This window comes from Lissotriton vulgaris, chromosome 9, assembly GCF_964263255.1.
Source record: "Lissotriton vulgaris chromosome 9, aLisVul1.2, whole genome shotgun sequence".
Classification (NCBI taxonomy): domain Eukaryota; kingdom Metazoa; phylum Chordata; class Amphibia; order Caudata; family Salamandridae; genus Lissotriton; species Lissotriton vulgaris.
The window spans coordinates 917,691,288-917,705,507 of NC_141697.1; the positions used below are offsets into that span (position 1 = coordinate 917,691,288).

At 49.7% G+C, this 14,220-nt stretch overlaps 1 protein-coding gene across 1 annotated transcript; it reads left to right on the forward strand.

Annotated features, from left to right (window-relative positions):
• The first annotated feature begins 11,975 nt into the window (after positions 1-11,975).
• On the forward strand, positions 11,976-13,595 carry LOC147692515 (fizzy-related protein homolog). Its single transcript, XM_086936799.1, has 3 exons — positions 11,976-12,109; positions 12,594-12,721; positions 13,239-13,595. Exons 1-3 carry the CDS (start codon positions 12,091-12,093, stop codon positions 13,365-13,367), a joined length of 276 nt encoding a protein of 91 aa, XP_086792925.1. The 5' UTR covers positions 11,976-12,090; the 3' UTR covers positions 13,368-13,595.
• Positions 13,596-14,220: the final 625 nt, after the last annotated feature.

Below are 14,220 nucleotides of genomic sequence, written 5' to 3' on the forward strand. Positions count from 1 at the left end.
GAGAGTGACAAAGTTCAATCATATACGTAGATCAGCTCTTTGGTAGCCAAGATCTTTTGATTGAAAAAAAATCATATATAAAATAAATATACTTATAAGGGCTTTCGCTCAGCTCTCTTCATCTATTGGTCTGTCATTGTGTCATTAACATTTTTGTTCTGCCACCAGCACATACACAATGGACTATAGTTTCAGCCCACTTTTCCAATGGCTTACCTCTCTGTGACTGATGGCAATATGCTCTTGCACAATATATAGATACGCACAAAAATAAGTCTCCTTATGCAGTGTTAAATTATTTTCACAAACATTGGTATATCCAAAAGTTGGTAGTCAAAGCCAGGCCTTCGGCTGTGCAAAAGCATGTTATACTATGTTATGGACAGTGCTCGCTGTTCTTTGGGGAGAGGGTTGTGTATCATTAATATTAAAAATAAATCAAAAAAAGCGTAATAAATACGCCTGTAACGCTGTTTTGCTGCCTTGGGCTGCTGACGGGCAGTCTTTTGCTTTTCGAGGGAACCTGCTGCGCTGGCCGCATCGCCCTGGTGGGACTCGTGGTCCCAGGGTGCACCACCACTGAATTGGGCACAGCTGCTGCATTCGGGAGGCGCTGAAACCGCGCTATAAAGCACCGCCTTGTCCCACGCAGCACGGGAAGCCTGTAACACTGTTTTGCTGCTCTGGGCTGCTGACGGGCAGTCTTTTACTTTTTGAGGGAACCTGCTGCGCTCGCCGCATCGCCCTGGTGGGACTCGTGGTCCCAGGGTGCACCAGCACTGAATTGGCACTGGCTGCACTACTCTAAAGCCAGCCCTGACAACAAATGTTAATCCTGCATGCTGCGTCTGCCCCCTGAATATTACTGAATACTACTACCTCACAGTGTGTTTCTGCGTGCCCAGTGTGTGGCGGTCCCTGGGGAGCGTTGCTTTTGGGGCATTTATTCATTAACATGTTTATGTCCTATATGTAGCCTTGAAGCCAAACAAAGTGTCTACATTGTAAATAAACCAAATATACATAGCTTCATGCTGTTAAATAACTAAAAAAACGAAGATATCTGTGTTTGTTGTAGGAAAAATGGCCAAATTAAATTCTGCAAAATTGCCGGTAAATTTCCATATTTGGGCCGCTAAATTTCCATTTTTGTGCCGCTAAATTTGCTAATCCATGCCGCTATATCCTGGGGGGTCTGCCTACATAGCCACGTAGGTTATATACCCCAGACAGGAAGTGGGCTTAAAAATGGAAATAGAAATAAAAATAGAAGTTTGAGATTCCCGAAAATTTCAAGTGAGCATTCTGTTTTCTAAAATGGTACAATTGAGCTGCCTGTTTCTTGAGATGAGGCTCTTCCTCTCGTGGTTAGGGAAATATCTGGTACATCAAGAAGGTAGTCATAATCTCACAAATCTCAAGTCTCACTCATACCACTCTGAAGTCGCTGCTGCCACTGTGCGAGCGCAAGCTTTTCCTGCCTATTTTTAAAACCTGATGTTATGTTTGTAGCGTGACAAGATTTTTAACCTGCCATTGCTTGTTTGCACAATTTTATTCTTTGCACAGAGGACGACAGCGAGTTAGGCTGCTCCTCCTATTTTTAGATTACTATTGTGTTTCTTGTCTCCCGCGCTGCTTACTGGCTCACATCCACGAGGAAGTCAGCGAGTTAGGCTGCTCCTCTGATTCACCACTTACTTTGGTCGCCAAATCCCGAGCTTCGTTCCACCACGGCTGGGTGCCGATTGAGTGGAGAGCTCATGGGGAGGTAGGCGGACCAATCAGGGACATTACAGCAAGCCGGAGGGCGGAGACAGGTGACCGCGCCTCCCGCTACCCTTATTTTTTCTATTTATCATCATGTGCTGGTGGGGGCGCAGCGGGCGGGCGCAGCGGGCGCGCGGAATGCGTGCCGAAGGTGCGCCTAAGGTAAGCCCGTCTGCGCCCGTCCGCGCCTGGACCGTGCCCAGTGCCGGTCTGGCTGCCCTTTCTCCCTTAGACATCTTGAGTCCCCTGTCTTATAGTCGTGACACCCTGATCTCCCTGAACCCTGGCTCTCATGTGGGTCTGCAGAGGTGCTCGCCGAGCTCCGACACCATATGGGACTGTAAGGTCTGTAATTTTCACCTCCCCTCATGCCTATCTCATTCATCTTCCAAAAACCAGAGTGAGCATCCTATCAAGGCAGCTCTCATAAACGCCCGTTCTATGGTGAAACATGCTGAGAATGTATTCGAGCTCATTAGAGACAATAATCTAGACATTCTGTTCATCACAGAAACGTGGCTAAGCGATTTGTGTGCCCCAGTGGTTGAACTAGCAGTCCCACGTGGTTATCGCCTGGCTAGAGCCGATCGCTCCTCAGGTAGAGGGGTCGGCACTGCTGTTATATTCAGAGAAACATGGGCTTTCTCCTGTGATAAATCTCTGAGTGTGCTGGATGGTGAAGCCCTTGACTTCTCCTTTACTCTCTCTCCCCATTTTACTCTGGGAGGGACCTTGATCTACAGACCGCCGGGGCCGATCGGCTCCTTCCTGAACTCCTTGGGAGACACTTTGACGGACCGTGCATTACGTTTCCCAAAATTTCTCCTTTTAGGAGATTTTAACATTCATTTAGATTCCACTAGCTCCTCGGACACATTGGGTCTTCAAGACCTTTTGGCCATAACGCACCTAACTTAGTGGGTCTTAAAACCGACGCACTCTCTAGGACATGTGTTGGACTTGGTTTGCTCCAACTTTGCCTTGGTCCTCAAAGATCCCCAGCCAGTTACCTGGTCCGACCATGCTGTGATTATTTTCTCCTGGTATGTGACACTGCCATCCCACCACCCTCCCCCCCAGTCAGGCCCCATAGCACGAAAAATTAATATTCCTGGACTGGTGGAAGCCCTCACGCACTCCCAAATTGACCGGTCCACCAACCTAGAGAGCCAAGTGGATCTCTTTAACATCTGGGTCAGTCGGGGGGTTGAGACCGTTTCCAAACCGGCTCGGAATATTTCTCAACGCGTGTTACCTTCCCAACCCTGGTATACGCCAGCATTAAAAGAACTAAAAAGGTCCTGCAAAAAATTCGAGCGGCTCTGGAGGGTTGCATACTGCCCGCAAACTAAAGCAGATCTCCGTGCAGCCAAAGAGAGTACTACACAGCAGTCAAGACTGCGAAAGGTGCCTACTTTGCGGCTAGGATCCTAAAAGCAGATAATAATGACAAGGAAATCTTTGCTATAGTTCAAAGCTTTCTATCACCTATAGCAGAGCATAAAAGGATCCCGGTTTCTGCGGAATGGTGTGAGGAGCTCTCTTCCTTCTTTATTAATAAAATCAGGCTTATTGAAGAGGGATTAGCTATGAGTAATGCTGCCTCACACCCCCCGGAGCTGGCATCTGGCGCCCCTGCTAGTAGCTGCATTGCCAAATTCACTATGGTGGATCAATTGGACATCCTAACACTTCTGAAATCTTTAAAATCAGGCTCCCCCTCGGATCCTTGCCCGGCAAGGGTTATGGCGGGAGTAGCAGACTGTGTAGGCTCTGAGGTCACTACTTTGATCAATTGGTCTTTACAATCGGCAGTGGTACCTAAGCAGTGGAAGCAAGCCAAACTCTTGCCTCTCCTGAAGAAACCTTCGGCAGACCCCGCTACTGCAGCCAACTACCGCCCCATCTCCTTGCTCCCGGCACTGGCGAAAGTCTGCGAAAAGGTTGTTTTTCGGCAGCTGAACGCCTTTGTGGAGGAGTCTGGTGCGCTTCATCCAGCCCAGTCGGGCTTTAGGGCATCCTTCAGCACTGAGACAGCTTTGGTGGAGGTGGTGGAAGCCATTAGGGAGTGCACGGACAAGGGTGGCAGAGCGGCGCTAATTTTATTGGACCTCTCTGCCGCCTTTGATACGGTTCCTCACCAACTCCTCCTGGCTCGCCTCACTGAGATTGGCATCACTGGGGCTGTGTGGTCCTGGCTGGAATCTTTTCTGGACTCCCGCTATCAGCAAGTCTGGATGCCCCCGTACTCTTCCTCGGCCAGGCTTGTTCAGACCGGGGTCCCACAGGGCTCTACATTGAGCCCACTTCTTTTTAACATCTATATGACCCCGCTGATCTACCTGGCCGAGGAGCTGGGTGCAAAAATTATGGCCTACGCTGATGACACCCAGCTCCTGTTTACATGGGGCAACTCGACATTAGAAACTGATGTAGCACAAAAATGCCTGGCAGCCGTTTTCACCTGGTTAGCTCATGCCAAACTCAAATGCAATGAGGGAAAATCAGAGATTTTACTATACGGTCAATTTCCAAGCCAATTCACTGAACTAATTTGGCCCCCTGATTTTCCCCGTCCCCTCTCTGAAGGTGGCCCAGCCAAGAACCTGGGTATATGGTTCAACGAAGATTTGAGGTTCGCAGAGCAGATCAAGCGATTGACGGGTGCCTGCTTCGGGACCCTCAGATCTCTGAGTAGATTCTTTCCTCTCTTACCCCAGCCAGCTAAAGAAACGGTCGCTAGGGCCCTCATATTGTCCCGCCTGGATTATGCCAACGCTTTGTATCTGGGTTCCCCTTCCTTTCTGGTAAATAAACTTAAGCTTATCCAGAATGCGGCCGCGAGACTCCTGCTGGGTATCTCTAGACGAAACAGCATAAGACATCAATTGGCTACACTTCACTGGCTGCCGGTGGCCCAAAGAGTCCAATTCAAGGCTCTGGTACTCACGCATCGAGCCCTTCATGATACTGGTCCTGCCTACCTCAGGAAAAGAGTGACTTTCCATGTCCCAAGTCGCCACCTTAGGTCGGCTTCCCAACGACGGATGGTAGTTCCCCGCTTCCGGCGAACCAGATTGGGCGGTCAATCCTTTTCGGTCAAAGCCGCTGCCCTCTGGAATTCCCTCCCATTAACTCTCAGGGACACCAGAGACCTTGGCTGCTTTAAGAAGCTCCTTAAGACCCATCTTTTTAATATAGCCTATTAAAGTTGTTTTGTTCTGCTGTTCAGCTCTCGACTTCTCTGTGGTTATGCTTCGCGCCAGGATACTCATGAGTAATTGTGCGCGCAATAAATATCCATATAACATAACATAACATAACATTGTGTGTGAGAGTCACACCTTTGACCGCTCACTCACAAGAGGCCGTCACACCTCAAAAGAAGGGCTAAAACCCTCCAAGGCTTCTCTTTAAAAAGCTGTGCTGTGCGCAGAGCAGCTTCTAGGAGTTGTAAAGACAACTGGAGGCAATTCGACCGTAGCAGAAGATGATCTATTGAATGCTTCAGTGGATGTAACTAAGCATTCGCTTTGAACACATTAGATTAGTGTTCTACTACTTATGGAATCCATGCGAGGGCGTTTAGCGAAGTGGTAGTTGCTGTTTTATTCATTTTACATTCATTTTTATTAGCTTTTCTTTTTTTAACTGGCCACGTCTCGTGTTATGATTGATGTCAACGGTTGTGTGACATAACTTTCCTTGACTTCATTAAATATTATAATTAGATCTTACTCTTAAAAGTTCGGGAAACTTGAGAACTCTGTAATCTATCTCATAGCTTTTTATAGGGGTAGAAGGTAAGGTAGATCAGACTACTAATGAATGGTCCAAGCGACCGCAAACAGCAAAAGTCGATGGTTACCAAAAAAACACATTTAAACCAGCGTTAAAATAAGGGAGCACCGCCATCTGCTGGCTGAGATATACAAATGAAACTTCAAATGAGATTTATTCTTTTGAAGTGCGGGTGAGGCGTTAGTTATAGGGTCAAACTCTTCTCACAGAAGGAGAAGCTGTCTCTGCTCATCTTTGTTCTTTTACCAGCAACTTAGACAACAAACAAGTCCACATTTGGTGGTGTGAGCACCCGAAGTGCATCCTCAACCATAGTCCAGGGGATCTATGAACTGACTACTTTTTAGGGCACAGTGCCCTTAATTAGAACTCACCCGAGGCAGCAGTTTCCATTGTAATTTGTTAAGTCCCACCTGAAATAGAGCATGTGCTGTCGTTTGTGAGACAATTTGTTTACTTACAAGGGACCTAGAGCCCGCCCTTCGCTTACTAGAGGTGGGCGAGCCGCGGCAGGCTAAATAAAACCAGGCTCAAGCCTGAATGAAGCCTGGCTGGCTCAGCTCGAGGTCCTGCTGGAACCTCAAGCCCATAACGATCCGAGCTTTCACGAAACTTCTGCCTGCCACCCAGTGCTTTAAGTAGGCCCAGTCTCACAGGATCTGAGCACCTGCTTTTTAGGTTTCGCCTAGCGGAAGCTGCGCTCTGCGCAGCTTTTCCGCGCAGGCGAAATCCTGTTGAGAACCGTAGGGTGCTTTGGTTCGGCCCTCGTCGTTGATTGGCTGGCTCCGTAAACGGAGCCTTGCCATTGGACGAGGGGCCTGTCCGTCAATGCTGGACCAGACACGGGGGCGTTCCCGACATTCTTTGGCTTTTGCCGACGTCACGGGACGCCGGGAACGCCCCCGTGTCTGGTCCGGCATTGCCGGCACCTCCCTTGCTCCCCCTCCCGCTTGTTTTCCCTGGGCTCTGCGCTGATCCGGTGCCGTTGTGCGTCTTCCCGTTTCCTGCGGTCGTCGTGTGTTCTGTGGCGGTGAGTCGTTCCTTCTCGTGGCAGGCGGGCCTCGGGTCTAGCGATGGTTCGGTTTGGGGCACGTTTGCCACTTGGCGCGTGGTCGCGCGATTGCATTGCCCTTTGTGTTGGTGCACAGGGTCAGGGGAGGCAGCGGCGCTGTGTAGAGGGAATTCCGCCGATTGAGGTCGTTGCCGATGGGAGCGAGGAGAGCGGGCCGGGACTGGGGTGTGGGATGCAAAGACGCTGCGGTTCCTTGCACAGTGGTCTCTCCGGTCAGGGTGCGCTGTTTGGAGGGCTGTTGTGGATCGTGGATTGTTGTGAGGGCATGCTGGGTGGAGTTGGGGAGGCCTGCCGGGCGTGTATAGTGTGCAGTCCTTTCCAGTCAGCAGGTATATGATTGGGACAACATGGGTGGAATGAGCATCATGACGCGGTCTCAGATGCCCGCCCTTTGTTTAATGAATTCCTTATACTGTCTTAGATGAGTTACTCCATGGATACTTAATGCATGCAAGTGTTTCTGAATTAAACAGATATGGGTAAATTAGAGATACGAGTCTTTATTCAAATCAGTTTTTGTGTATCTTTTCCTTCTTTATCCTGGTCATGGAGCCGCAGCTTCTTTACTCTAGTAACAGGGCCATTGCCCCGGGCCTGATTACAAATATATGTAAACCTACTACAGTAGTTGTAAAAGAAAATTTAAAGTAAATTAACAATTTTTAGGGAGAACTCAAAATATTCCCGGAGTACATGGTGTACATCCACGCAAGTGTAAATGCTTAGAAAGGATGCAGTTTTACGTTTTTGTCCTCTAGGAGTAACCGTTTTTCTTGCATCCCAACCAATTTTGTGTATTTTACACCCCTTTCCAACTCTAGGTTTACTTCTACTCTTGTGAGGGAGCGTCCCTTTCTCAAGTATGTGAATGCTAACAAAGCCGTACGGTTGGAACGCCCACTTCCTTCCCCGGAAAGCAGAATAACCCTTCCTGAAATCGTACTTTTTAGGTGTAACATTAGATGTGGTAAAACGGTGGATGAGTGCAAATTCTTGTTTTGTGAACTAAAAATGCTACTGTGCACATTGCACATCAAACCGTTGGAATAAATACACAGAGCCATGTGGTTTCTTTGTTCACAGCCTGACGTGCCTTGTATGTGAACGTTCCCCCGTGTGCTCGGCAGCAAAAACAATCTGTATCAGGTGTTCCAAAGCGCAGGCTGATTGTTTAAAGTCGAATTCGAATGCACTTGTTCTATGAGGTAACAAATGTATTGAAAAATAGGAACCCTCGTTTGTTCCTTATGAGTCTGCACATTTTTGCCGTCAGTTCTGAGTAGTTTTGTTTTTGAAAGGCCAGCAGCTGCTGCAGCAGTTGTTGTTCTGTTCTTGTGGTTGCTCCTCAGAGTTATGAAATGTTTCATTTCCCATCAGAGGAGAGTTTATATATTTTCAGCAGAGAAGCAGGCCAGCATGAAAGGGCACCGCCAGCAGATAAGGTAGTGCAAGCACTACCAATAGAAAGTGAGGTGACTGTGCACGCGGTGTCTGTGCACTGTCTGTTTTGGGAAATTCATCTGGTGTTTTTGTGAAGGTCATTGTGCGCTACATCCTGGCCCACATCGAGGTTGGATACAAACGTCTACTTCAAATTTATTTCAAGCTCGTGCTTATTTTATTATGCTCGTATATTTTAGTTTACATAGACGTCTGTGGTGAATTGTTACTCGGCCACGTGCATTGTGTTTGAAGTTGGTTTATGCCATTGCGTGTAAATTCACAAAAGTCTCTTCATACTTTGTATACCAAGTGACTCAATTTTACCTATAACAGATTCATATTCATTAAAAAATTAATTAAAGTGCTTAGTGTCCATATTTCTTAACTGCCCTACTAAAGTGCGAAGTGATGATAAAGTGCTCACTGCATATTAAAGTACAGCTATTTCTAATTATCACCAGCTGCTGAAGCCTCATAACAGCAACATTTCATGCTGAAAAAATGTGTAAAGTCACATAAATCAAATATAATCGCCACGCCCTTTACACGGGACTTGATGCTTTCTTGCTGTATTCCCCGTTTGCACCGCATGTGCAGGACTATTTCTGCTGTCGGCCTTCGTGAGTCGAGTCGCCCCCAAATTCACTCGGCTGGTTCCGTCGGTTTGTTTTGCTTGCTGGACTGGTGTTCCTTTCTGAAGTGGCGTTGTTTATGTGCTGTGCCTGTGTCCGAGGAGGGGGCGTGACCAGGAATGGGTTGGACAGAGAAGTGCTGTCACACGAGAGTGATTAGGCCTTCTTTTTTGGAGGGAAGTGATCTGTGAAAACCTTAGAGTTCGTTTTCTTGAGGGATGAGTGGTCGAGGGCTGGGCGGGCTGCTGCATTCCTCGGCTTTGTCAACTCTGGAACAGGCAAACAATTCTCGTGCAGCTTGAGGAGGTGGAGCCGCACTTGTCACTCTGGGTAGTAGTGGGGCGCATACTGTTGAGTTTGTCCTGGATGTGGCGAACAGCCTGCAGATGTCTCTGACCCCGGAGCGGACTGCGGAGGAGCGGAGGCTCCGGGTCCCCGAGGTGCCACCTTGTGGGCAGAGCGTGGCAGGGTGGGTATGGGGAGAGCTCCTGCACGTGTGGTGTGCATACAGGGTTGTTTTGAGTGCACTTTCTCTTTTGGCAGCTGGCCACAACTGAGTGGGCTCTCGTGTTTTTTGACCTGTCTCAATCAAACATGCAGCCTTCATCGTTCGTGCCCATTATTTATCATGCATATTAAATCACTGTACTTAGAGTTAAGAAAAATATGTGATCTCAGACAAGTATGAGTTATGATAGACAGTTCAGATGCTGGCGCAGCTCTTTACATTTATTAACCCTTGTACAATCGAAGCCCTAATGGAGAGGCATTTTTTGTGAGCGGAATTTAAGCGTTGTGGGCCTCCACTTTTTAGGCAAGTTGGTGCATATATCTTTGGAAACTATTATTCGATGACACAACACAGCTATCTGTGCTTATACAAAGTGTTCTTTGGCGACTAAACAAAGTGCTTGCTCTGCGCATTCAGTATCCTGCAGGCACAATTGTTTGTGGGCACAGCTCCATGCGGCTGTATCCCCGTGAAGACACAGTTTACTGCCATATAACTCTATACAGGCTCGAGTTCTTGCCAATAGATTTCCACGTGAACACTTGAACACAAACTCCACGTGTAATCAAACCTATAGTTTGGCAAACATACATGCACAATAAACTCTCTTCAGACACACCTCCCTGCTAGACGGGCATTTGCGGTGCGGTGGGTCTCGCGGTTGTGAGGGTTTGAGCTGTTGGCATTGAGGGTGGCGGTGCCTTTATTAGCTAGCCTTCGCCAGTCACTCTCCTTGTCCCTCAGTGTGCCCCTGTTGCCTGCTTGTGCCATGTGGGTGTGTGTGGAGGGCTCTGTGTGGCTGTGTGTGTGGGGAGGTTTGTGTGGCTGTGTGTGTGGGGAGCTTTGTGTGGCTGTGTGTGTGGGGAGCTTTGTGTGGCTGTGTGTGTGGGGAGCTTTGTGCGGCTGTGTGTGTGGGGAGCTTTGTGCGGCTGTGTGTGTGGGGAGCTTTGTGTGGCTGTGTGTGTGGGGGGGGCTCTGTGTGTGTCATTTGCGAGAGATAAAGCTAGTGGCATTGTAAATGACAATGCCATTTATTTATGTTAAAAAATACATAAATAAAAATAATGTCAAGAGCAATGCCAATAGCTCTAACTTTAACAAAGGCGAAACCATTGCATTGTAAATGCTTGTTTAGGTTTCGCCTAGCGGAAGCTGCGCTCTGCGCAGCTTTTCCGCGCAGGCGAAATCCTGTTGAGAAGAGTAGTGTGGCTTTTGTTCGGCCCTCGTCCTTGATTGGCTGGCTCCGTAAACGGAGCCTTGCCATTGGACGAGGGGCCTGTCCGTCAATGCCGGACCAGACACGGGGGCGTTCCCGACATTCTTTGGCTTTTGCCGACGTCACGGGACGCCGGGAACGCCCCCGTGTCTGGTCCTGGCATTGCCGGCACTCGAACGGGAAGGCGGCAATTAGCGGCTCCGGCGGTGTTAAAAGTAGCAGCGCCCGAGAGCCGGCCGGCTCCGGGCGGAGGCTGCCAGCGGGAGCGGCAGGTAATTGGAATGATTCCGAGCACGGACTGCTCACACTTTTCCTCGTGGCCCGCCTCACGCATCCATTTACAGCTATCCGCGCCAGGGGCCGCACCCACTTTCCTGAAACGAGAGCTGCAACCGGTTTCGCAACACTGAGTCTTGCTGTTCCTGTGAGAGCCAGGGACTGCGCTGCACAGGCCCGCCGAGTACAGAACAGGGCATCGCGGAACGCATACAGGTAACGAGCGGCAGGAGCACCGTGCACCAGCCGCCGGAAAAACAAACGACGCCACAAGCGGCCGCCGCCATCTTACTGCTTGGAAGTGTGCGAGGCGCCCCCCTCCGTTAAAATGGCGACGGCCGCGGGGGCGCAACTTGTGTTCCATGCCCAATGAGCTTTGTGAATGGGGTATCATCCGGGACAGAGGGAGGTTGTTTACTCCATGTGTAGTGTTTTGGATGTGTTTCTTCCTCACCGCAGCTTACCTAACACGACTTGGCTGTTGCTGGCCTTAATACCCGTGCTAAGCTGTACTCTTAATAGGCGCATTTCTTCAGTCAGCTGAATGCAGAGTCTGTTCGAGAAAAGTGGGTGAAGTCGCCTCGGTAGAGAGGAAAATTAGACCCAGTGTCTGCTTAGTGAAAAGAAATACCACCTGGCCCCTCGCTTTTGATGGTGTATAATGCCAGGTTAGCCTCTTCCAGGTCTCCGTCTACCAGCTATTTAGACGTGATAGAGCAAACGTGGTTAAAGGATAGATCAAGAACTAAACAGTGCGATGGCTAATTACCTCATTTCTCTGGGCTCGCCGATGCAAATGGAGAAGTCGGGCCCAGTCAGCAGAATATGCATTGGATTTCCGTTGCACTGTCCCCCTGTTCCCCCACGGAGCATCAATTCTCTTGAATATTGCCGGCTCTCTATAATTGGATGCGAAATGGCATTATTTTATTACCATTAAATGGATGTGTTAGGTTCACGCTTTCAGTCCTTGACTTTGTTTGTGGAAAAGAGCGATATTTATTAATTTGTTGACTGCTGTGCCCAGAGTCGATGACTTTTCTCACAGTGCATGTTGTACATTATTTTGAGAGAAAACATTGTTCATGAAGTTTTGGGATCCCACCCCTGCTCAGAGATTAATGTGTGTTTATACATGTAGACAAACCTGCGAGCGGAGCGCCGTGTGCCTGTGTGCGTGTGTGTGCGTGCCTGTGTGAGTGAGTGCCTGCTGCTGCCTGCCACGGCGCAGGGAGTGCGGGGAGCAGACGGGAGGGCACCAGGCAGCAGCGGCAGCGATGGTACTCATTCTCAACCACATCCTCATCGCAGTCCTTCAATTTTTCAGACGGGGCCAGCAGGTCTTCCTGAAGGCGGAGGAGAAGCCGGCATGCTCGGACGCCCTGCAGGTAAGAGACGGCGCCTCCGGTCCCCGCGTCCCCTGTGCGCGCCTGTGTGATCTTGTGACAGCGCCGCGCTGCTTGTGCCCCTTCGAAGTCATTGCTGTCTCTTGGGCTGTGTGCACTGCCAAGCATACCCTGTGTATAAGCACGTGTGCGGGGGGGGGGGGGAGAGGTATGAGGGCTGCAGGTGAGAACTGCTCTGTTGGTAGAACAATGAAGTGCTCGTGCCTACAAAGTGCTCATATTTCAACTTTTCCCCGCTGTGATCGCGTTCACTTCCCATTTAAGCGAAGGATGCCACCTCGGACAACGGCAAAGGTAGGTGCCCTCCCCCACCCCTCGCATGTGTTTTGTTCCCACCATCTGTGCGGGGCTTTGTGGGGCGTGATGGATGTGACCTGTAGACAAGTGGGGGCAAGAAGCCTGTCCCCTCCCCCTCCTGCCCTCGGCCAGGCAGATGCTCAGACTCTCTCCTGTTGTTTCCGAGCAGATGGGCTGGCATACTCTGCCCTGCTGAAGAACGAGCTGCTGGGGGCGGGCATCGAGAAGGTGCAGGACCCGCAGACCGAGGACCGGCGGCTGCAGCCCTCCACGCCCGAGAAGAGGAGCCTCTTCACGGTAAGCCACAGCGCCCCCTGCTGTCCCCCCTCACACACCCGCTGGGACGGGGTGATGACCTCTGTGAAGGTCACAGCCAGGCCTGGGCGGTGTGCTGTGGGCGGGCCTGGTCTCTGTGCAGCACTTAGTGTGTTCTACCATATTTGTTTGTATCCCCGTGGGTTGCTGTGCCTGCTGCAGGGGTCTGTGTGCAACCAGCTCAGTGTTTAGACTCATGGATAGCTTGACTCCTTCCGAGAGTATGCCGAGTTTTAATACATTTACAAACAATAGTCAGTATCCTCACTCCAATCACATGCTCTATTTCAATACACACAACGTGTATATGTATAAGCTGGATTCTTACACCTATAAGCTTGTTGGTTGCTGGCTTGTACTACCATTTCTCATTCGTAAACACGAGGAATTTTTTGTTGCTCGTTGCGGTTTTCTATAAGCCATCCCATAAAATGTGAGTTGCTCCTTGCTGATCACAGCCCCACGAGCCGCTCTCACCTTGCGTTTTCCTTCCTTGCAGTATTCCCTCAGTTCAAAGCGCTCCAGCCCAGATGACGGAAACGAAGTGTCTCCATACTCCTTGTCGCCCATCAGCAACAAAAGGTCAGTCCTGGCGCGGGCGGGGTGGCATAAAGAGTGCATTATATGAAGCGCAAATGTGCAGCGAATGAAGCTCTGCTCCATCTCCACCAGTTGTAAGAACCATGCTATAGTATAGGCCTTGATTATTCAAATGTTTCTTCAGACCTGTAGGGGGGAAATAAATGCCCTGCATGATGGTGCCCTCCATGTACCACCTTCGCCCCTTCCATGACCACTTTGTGGCGTCCATCAAAGTTAAAATAGAGCCCTTTCCTTATCGGGTGACAAATTAATTAAACAAAAAAAAGATTACATATTTTTACACTGGTGTAATACTAGAAGCAGACAGCGATGCAGCAGCATCAGTGGAAACCCTCTAATACTCTTTATCGCATCTTACGCCCACTAATAAGGGCCATGTTCCCAAGAAAACTATTACTGGCTGTTTGACTCGTTGAAAAGACTGAAGGGTCACATCACAGGTCTGAAAAGATTAAACCAGCTTTGTTCCTACCCATTGACTTGATGAGTCTCACTTCTTGCCTAGTGCTACTTTTAGCTGACTTGGGTATCCATGGAAATACAACTTGTATAGGCAACTTCAAGATTGTTTTCGTGCCTCTGTTGCCTGCTTGTGACCCTGTTGCTTGCTTGGGACCCTGTTGCTTGCTTGTGACCCTGTTGCTTGCTTGTGACCCTGTTTTCGTGCCTCTGTTGCCTGCGGGGGGGCTCGCAGCGAGCCCACAGTGTGTGGGGTGGGGCTCGCAGTGTGTGGGGGGCTCTGTGTGGGTGTGTGTGTGGGGGGGCTCTGTGTGGGTGTGTGTGGGGGGCTTTGTGTGGCTGTGTGTGGGGGGGCTCTGTGTGGGTGTGTGTGTGTGGGGGGGGGTTTGTGTGTGTTGGGGGGGCTCTCTGTGGGTGTT

Bases quoted from the DNA above. Each gene is read 5' to 3' on its own strand.
- LOC147692515 (XM_086936799.1), top strand. The intron at 12,722-13,238 runs GTAAGCCACAGC...CCTTCCTTGCAG, and splicing joins AGAAGAGGAGCCTCTTCACG to TATTCCCTCAGTTCAAAGCG.